Here is an 8,612-nt window from a genome sequence, read left to right as displayed (position 1 = left end):
TATATTTTTTTTATCTTGCAATTTAATATATTTATATTACATGTTATAATATTTAATAATTATATTATATATTGTATATTTTGGTACATACAGAATATTTAATATTTATATCTTCTAATATATTACAATATCCATATAGTCAATAATCATATATAGAATTCATATATATACATATATATAATTATGTTTTTAAATATCAAGTTTTAAATTATCTTAAGTTATCTGTCATAATACTAAATCACATAATAATTAAATTAATAATGTATAATTATTTACATATATACTTATTTATATATACATCTTTATTTACAACAATTGTTCGTGAATCGTCGGGAATGGTAAAAGGGCAAATGCATTCATGTAGACTGTTCCAAAGTTTTCGAGACTCAACATTATAGACTTTGCTTATCGTGCCGAGATCATATGAAATTAAGTTTAAATTTGATCGGAAATTTTCGGGTCGTCACAGAATGGAAGTGATTGTGTTTGGTTCAAACGCGACATGTTGGATGCCTTATTTGCATAAGCCGCAAAATCGAAGTTTGGTGCAAGTGGGTTGACCGGGTTGGTGACGAATCAGTGTGTTTCCATCAAATGGTTAATCATATCATTAGCTTGATTTGTTTGGATTTGTAAGATAGTTTTGGATTTGGTATGTTTTTTTGGTGTCATTTTGTGTTATGAATATGTAAAACGAAAGTAAAAATGGAAGTTGTTGTGTGCTAAATCTGCATGAATTGTTATGCATATATAGAAAAATTAAACAAAAAAAAAAAAAAAAAACAAAATGAAAAAAGAGCCGTTTGGCGCTGGCTAGTTTATGCTTCATTTTCTCGTCCTCTTTTCTGTTTAATCGAGACATATATATAGCAGCACGGTCCATGAGAGGGCGGGCAGGGTTGCTCCACTTCCAACGCTGTCTCCTACTTTCCTGGGCGGTTTCCTGCGTGACCTGAACGATGTCTGCGTTCGGAGTGGCTTGTAGGGATGATAATCATTATGGCCATAATATTATACTTTGTTAATTTAGTTTAAGTTGTATGGTTTTTCCTGTTCGAGTTAATCGAAAATGTCGAGTTATCCGACCTCATACTCTAGTGTATGCAGCCCATTAAGAATACTACCCTTTTCTGATGACCTCAAGATTCGAACCTCACACCTCTTGCAAGATTGGCAGGCCCCAACCATGGGCGGTTTTATGTAGGGACAAGCGGAGGCAGCCGCCCCCAGTGGATTTGCAATTTTCAGTGTAAAAATTTTGTATTTTTCGACTTTGTCCCCGATGGATATTTTTTTTTGCCCCAAAACTTAAATATTTTGCCCCAAAACCTTCAAATTTTGCCAAAAATTTTCCAAATTTTACCCCAGATGCTTCAAATTTTGTCTCAAAACCTCCATAATTTGCCCAAAAACCTCCATTTTTGTCCCAAAACCTCCATATTTTGCCCAAAAAATTACTACGGTTTTAAATTTTTTTTTGCCCCCGGTGAAAAAAAAATCCTGATACCGCCACTGGTCCCAACCACCCCTACATTAGGGATGTTTGTTATTAATTTTTTTTATCACGATAATTACGTATATAGTTTATTCTTTCATCATAAAAGTACCACAATGTAGTACCACAAATATTAGAGCTTTTTAATTATCATGTGCTGGTGACATGGAGTTGAGTAGTAAATATATACTGTATATAGATATAGATATAGTAACATGTATATGTATGTATATATAAGTGCCCTCTTCTTCTTGTCTTGAAACACATATAGTTCCATGTTTCAAGGTCAAGTACTACCCGACAAACTTGCAGAACCTACTTTGACGAATTTAAGGTTTGATTTTTATTCGATATGTCATTTTATTTTTTGTTTATGTTAACAAGATATTATAATTTATTTCTGTACACCCATGAAAACAGCCCATCATTCTGAAACGATACTTTTTTTTTTTTTCATTCAAATAATGTTCTTTCTAATTTCCATTATCATTCCTTTTCTGTAACTACACATTTCTTGAAATTTTCTAACATTTCTTTTTCGCAAAAAACGCGCTAATTGTTTCTATTGAAAGAGGGCATGTGCTTGATGGATGGGAAACAAGGAGTACCTCAAAATGAAACTTCAGATAGTGTCATTGTAATTGATAACGAAAAGATTAAACATAAGCAAGAACCATTGAAGATTATTCAAGATAATGACATTCATGGAGTAGAAGATAATTTTGGTCATGCTCTTCCTCAACGAGTGCTCTTAAATAAGGTTCTTAATCCCTCGATCTATTTCTTTTGTGCCGAACTTTGAAATTTCGTATCATACGTGGTTAAGTTTTGTGCATTTTCGATAGAGAGTTGATCTATAAGGGTGAAAGTATACTTAGAACTCTAAGTCCATAACTTTTTGTGACCATGGTGGTTCACCTGCAACGACTGTAGGCTACCAGCAAAGCAGGTGGTTGCCCTAGAATAATTTGGTTTGAAAAGGGGGTCGGATACCCACATTAATCAAACAAATAACTTATTATTGTATTGTATGAACTTAAAAAGGTTTTCTAATAGAAACTTCAACGTTGACCACGCATAATACTTGTCTAAAGTTCCCCATAAACTTTCAAACTTCAATCGACATTTTATTAATTGATTACAAGGAAAATGTGCATCATAGTATCATACTTTGTGGTATTATATTATTCATTTCTATATGAGCAAGTCACTTACATATATTTGGTTGTTTTATGCATCAAATTGCTTATGGTGTCTAAGGATTTCATTGAGTAACTAAGAATATGAAATAAGCTAGTATAAATTATCAGGCCAAAGCATTGAATAGCTTCAATATCATTTCATTTATGATTAATTGACACATAACTCTTAATTAGTAATGCCAGCACTATGAGCAAACTTATCTATCTGTAGTAAGTACAAGCTATACTATTAAGTATATTATACGTCGAGTTAGCATAAACTACGATAGATAAGACGCAGTGGATCAACACACCCATTGTGATCGAGCAATAACTTAGTTCCAATAACATACCACAAATGAATAAAAGTCTTTGGACCATCAACTTTTGCGTTATAAAAGATTCTGAAAACCTTTTTCCGGACCACAAAAGTGTAGAAAAAGGGTGGTGAAAAAGACACCTAAGTGCTATTATATAATTTACACCAAATAATAGGACATAAATCATGTATTTGTTTATTTGCTTGAGTTGCATTTTCACTTTTCAACTTGTATTTGTTATAGAAATTTTCTTTTTAATCTCGTAGATTAATAAAAAAAGGGTTGTGGTACATACCAACAAGTCTGCTTTTTGTTTATTTAAAATATCAGTTACGTACCTTAGATATGTTTATTTGTCATTTGAACCAATGTTATAAGCATCACATGATTCTAATCTTTCCTTATTTAAAAGTAATGCACTCTTGGTTAAATATAATTACTTAAATTCAAAGCATGAGGGAAGAAATCATGTTGAACTGTACATTTAATTATGCATCATGCATGTGCATGAAAAATTATATAAGTTGCCTGTAATATAATTGTATATAACATATAATTTCGATCAAGTGTAGCTTATTTATGATGATAGCTAAGGAATGCAAGATATAATTAAGTTGGCTGTACATAAATAAGTTTTCAGTACATTGAATTAAATTTAATGATATATTGTAGAGAAGATCATGATAAGAATCTCTATTGTTAAGTCCAAATTATAATGTGCATTGTAGATGTTGTTTAGTGATTGTAATGAGGTGGTGTATGAGGTATAAATACACCATCCTCGCATAGCTCACTTAAGTTTTTCCCTCACTTTACACATACACAAACACCTTGAACACAGACTTTTCTCTCTAAACCGACACCTTTGTAATAATCCTTACACCTAATGAATTTCGACACTCTGTGATCTATTGCTACTTATTTGTATATGTTAATCATCATCTTCATCAATCATCTTCATCATTGATCACAGTTCACATACATACACACAGTACATATACGAATACATATACTCTGATATATATCGATTCTAACCTAGAACACGAATTAAACGATTTCTAATCCAAACATGTCGTATCAGAGCAGAATAGGCTAGTCCTAGTCGATCTACTGCAGAAAATTCGTGTTCCTAATCGATTTTTTTTCATACTTGAAGTCTCTGTTCTTTTGGTTTTATGTGCGAAATTAAACTCTATATTTTAGTGTACCAAGTCATGTAAATTCAAATGTCGAAGGTGTATTAGATCCTATAGAACCTACTGCAATTGAATTTATTCAAAAACATAAATGAATTCGAAATCATCAAATTACAGTTCGAGAATGTCAAAAAACGTTTTGAATCGTTTTCATTAATCTGTTGTGATTCTAAAATAAAAAAAAACAGTTATAGAAAAGAGTTTAGGATCAAAATACGCACCTTTTTGTTAATTTTGAAGCCTTAATTCGAATTTTTTTTTTATTACTCCGGCCACCGTAGCTCCGCCATGCACCACCGTAACTGTCTCACCGGAATTCTAACGAACTGAAGAACTTCATCTGTAAGCCTCTATCCGCATCAAACCTTACAGATACACCCAACCCGCATCATTACAAACTTGTATCAATTTCAACCTCTATCCCTATCACTTTATACGGATACATTCAACCCGTATGCATACAATTTCAAACCATATCATCAATCCATATCATTTATAACTGCACGGATTCAACCTCTAACCGCACGGATTCAACCTCTAACCGTACGGATATACATCATCAATTCTTTAATAAGCATCAAAGTAATCTAATTTAACATTATAATCATATTATATTTAATAGTGTGTGTGTATTAGGTTAACTTGAATTATGTGATATTATGATCATCTGTGTTATATATATATATATATATATATATATATATATATATATATATATATATATATATATATATATATATATATATATATATATAGGATCAATGGGGAAGTAACCAATCGGGGGGAAGCGGGAGGAAGTAAAAATTTTATTTTTTTTCGTTTCTTTTGGATTTTTTTTTCCGGCATCAAGATCACACGAAAATATGAACATTTAGAAGAGACACTTCGTGATGAATGTTATTATTTAGGCAGAAAAAAGATCGACAAAAATAACATTCAAGATAATATTGTTCGTGAAAAATATGAATGTTTTTTTTTTCTTCATGTTTTGTGAAGTAAAATTTAGCCCGATTTAGAGTTTAGGGTTTAGGGTTTCTTGTTTTGGTTTTATTTTATAAACGCAAAATACCAAACCCTAAACCTTAAACTCTAAACCGTTCGTGTTAAAAACTCAATCTAAATCCTAAATCTAAACCCTAAATTTCTAAACCCTAATATCTAAACCCTATAAACCCTAATATCTAAACCCTAATATATAAACCCCAATAGCTAAAACCTCAGCATACGCTCGAAAAACACGATAATTGTTATATATTACTTCTTCGAGCGTTTTCCCGCCAAAATAAAAACATTTATCACAAAGTGTCTCTACTAAGTGTTCATATTTTCATCTCATCTATAATGTTCGTGAACAAAGTTTTTTCAAAAAACGAAAAAAAAAAAAATTTTTGCTTCTCCCCGCTTCCCCCGATTGGTTACTTCTCTCTTGATCCTACCACTATATATATATATATATATATATATATATATATATATATATATATATATATATATATATATATATATATATATATATATATATATAAATGTATTCAAATGAGAACATTCTCATTTTAAATTTTTGTGAGAACAATTTTGAACCACTAGTTAATTTGACTAATAACTAATTAATTAAATAATTAGTTGAATTAAAAATTATTTCTAAGGCATTAACGGAATTGCGGTTTCACATCCCATCCGTAAATATCTCACCCACAATTCAAGACGCATTTGATAATAAAATTTATTTAAGTTTAAACATAATTTTTATCCCTAATAATGCTATGTATCATTCTCGTCTCAAATATTATAATTGCACATGATACTCATTTGCAAAAGCAATGACTAGCAATAGTTTAACAAGAGATGACACAATCAAATCAAACGATTTAGTTGCATCCCGGCCAATGTTGTAGATGCATTTGTTTATATTGGGATGCTAATCATTTATTTTAGGGATGTAAATAATGTTTAAGCTTTTTAATGGATGCATATAGTTTTTATATTTTTAAGTTTTTTTTTTTTTTTGGGAGAAAGAATTATGTGGTAAAAAAATGTTTTTGTCATGCAGTCACGATGTTTGCCTATAGTGCGTCATTTTCTTTGCATCCATGTCAAGCCACCATCTATATGCATCTTTGTCGAAATAGTGATACGTAATTTCCTAAAAGATTTATTAGGCAACCTTAATTAAACAATTGGGGATGAAGATTTCTTTGAGAAAAATTAGGAAGTTAATTTTTTAAGAAGAGAAATATCCTAATTACCTTTTATTTTGTTAATGAATTGTGTGGTTAAAAAGTATTCTCACTAAATTTAAAATGAGAATGGTTCTCATGGGATCATTACCCTATATATATATATATATATATATATATATATATATATATATATATATATATATATATATATATATATATATATTCGCCACTCATGATTCTAGTATGAAAATCTCACGTGGTCCTATACAATTTGAATGGTATTTTATAAAAAAATTTCTACAGAATGAATGTTTTCTTTCAAAATTGATTTAAAATTATTTATGATGTCTTATCGTGGTTTCATGTATAATTTAAGTTGTACTTAAAAAAAATAATTCAACCTAGCCTATAGGGTCCTCCTATATCCTTGCACCGAAAAAGACCAGGTTCCACACATATAAGACAGATATAAGGGATTTGGACGATGCGTTCGTCACTATTATTAGCATTAGTCTTTTAATATGGAGACTAATACATTCTTTGTTCATGGATTTAGGTGCTGGAAGAGTTAATATTGCTAGCAACATCAGCATGTCCTGTGGCAACAACCACATACCTTTTATTCTTAAAGTCCATAATCTCAATGCTTTTCTTAAGCCACATGGGTAAATCTGAATTAGCTGGAGTAGTTTTAGCCATTGGTTTTGCAAATATTACATGTATGTCAATCATGAAAGGACTATGCATGGGAATGGACCCAATTTGTTTTCAAGCCTTTGGTGCCAAAAAGTTCCCAATCCTTAGCCAAACTTACCTTAAAACCTTATTCCTACTCTTGTTAACTTCCATCCCCATTACTTTGCTTTGGCTTAACATCGAGCCCGTCTTACATGTTTTCGGTCAAGACCATGTTATCACAAAAGTCGCCGCTACTTATTTAGTCTTTTCTCTCCCCGAACTACCGGCCCTGGCTCATCTTTTACCGCTTCGGTCCTTTTTGAGGACACAAGGGCTACACTCAGCTACGACAATTGTTGCTACTTGTGTCACTATTCTACACCTCCCTATTAATTACTTTCTTGTTATGTATTTAAAGCTAGGAATTAAAGGCATTGCCTTGTCTTCTACTTGGTTTACATATAACATGAATATTGGATTAGTCCTTTATGTTTACATGTCAAAAGTAGCACTTAATCCATGGACTACAAAGACTAATATGGCGTCGTTTTTAAGAGGTTGGGGGCCATTGTTAAGCTTATCGATCCCTAGTGTTTGTTCGGTTTGTTTAGAATGGTGGTTGTATGAAATCCTTCTTTTTCTTAGTGGATTACTTGAAAATCCTCAATCTTGTGTGGCTGCAACCGGAATTATAATGCAATTAACCGGCATTGTTTATGTGTTGCCATTTTCTTTGAGTTTAAGTATATCACAACGCGTAGGGCATGAGTTAGGAGGAGGTCAACCGACTCGTGCAAGATGGGCTGCAGCAATTGGGCTGTACATAGCGGTTATATATGGACTTTTTATCTTTACATTATATATTTCTTTAAGAAATGTACTTGGAATATTGTATACTAATGAATCACAAATCCTTATCTTGCTTTCTTCTACATTACCACTAATTGGTCTTGCTGAGGTTGGAAACGCGTTGCAAACGGCTGCATGTGGCGTATTGAGTGGTTCGGCCAGACCTAAAACCGGGGTTAGGATCAATCTTGCAGCATTTTATCTTATTGGGCTGCCTATTTCGATAGCGTTGGCTTTCGTTTTGAGGCTTGGTTACCAGGGATTGTGGTTAGGAATGGTTGCATCACAGATTGTATGTTCATTGTTGATGATATACACTCTGATTAAAACTGATTGGAGGGATCAAGCTAAGAGAGCAGAGGAGCTAACTTTGAAAGTGAGTAAGGATGATATGGAGTCAATAGAACTTGTCCCTTGCTAATTTAAAGAACTAATTAATCTTTAGAGTTCTTTTTGAAAGATTGTTCATTTTTTTTCTCTATATTTTTGTTTTATCTAATTTTTGATTTTCTCTAATTTTTTGACTTTCTCTAATTTTTATATTTTTAAAAGATTAAAATTGTTTAATGATTTTTCTTAGGTGTGAAAATAGGAAGAATTCATTTATTAATATGCAATTGAATTTGGAAAATGTATAAAGGGTTACTCCCACTATTTCAAAATTACTGTTCCGCTTTCACTTTTTATGTTTTTTTCCCACTATTTAAAAATTA

At 31.5% G+C, this 8,612-nt stretch overlaps 1 protein-coding gene across 1 annotated transcript; it reads left to right on the top strand.

Annotated features, from left to right (window-relative positions):
• Positions 1–2,072: 2,072 nt before the first annotated feature.
• On the top strand, positions 2,073–8,320 carry LOC139874758 (protein DETOXIFICATION 53-like). Its single transcript, XM_071862160.1, has 2 exons — positions 2,073–2,255; positions 6,929–8,320. Exons 1-2 carry the CDS (start codon positions 2,073–2,075, stop codon positions 8,318–8,320), a joined length of 1,575 nt encoding a protein of 524 aa, XP_071718261.1.
• The last annotated feature ends 292 nt before the right edge of the window (positions 8,321–8,612 follow it).

Source organism: Rutidosis leptorrhynchoides, chromosome 11 (genome assembly GCF_046630445.1).
Source record: "Rutidosis leptorrhynchoides isolate AG116_Rl617_1_P2 chromosome 11, CSIRO_AGI_Rlap_v1, whole genome shotgun sequence".
Lineage (NCBI taxonomy): Eukaryota > Viridiplantae > Streptophyta > Magnoliopsida > Asterales > Asteraceae > Rutidosis > Rutidosis leptorrhynchoides.
The sequence above is the reverse complement of the archived record's forward strand: the minus strand, read 5'-3'. Positions and strand labels throughout refer to the sequence as shown.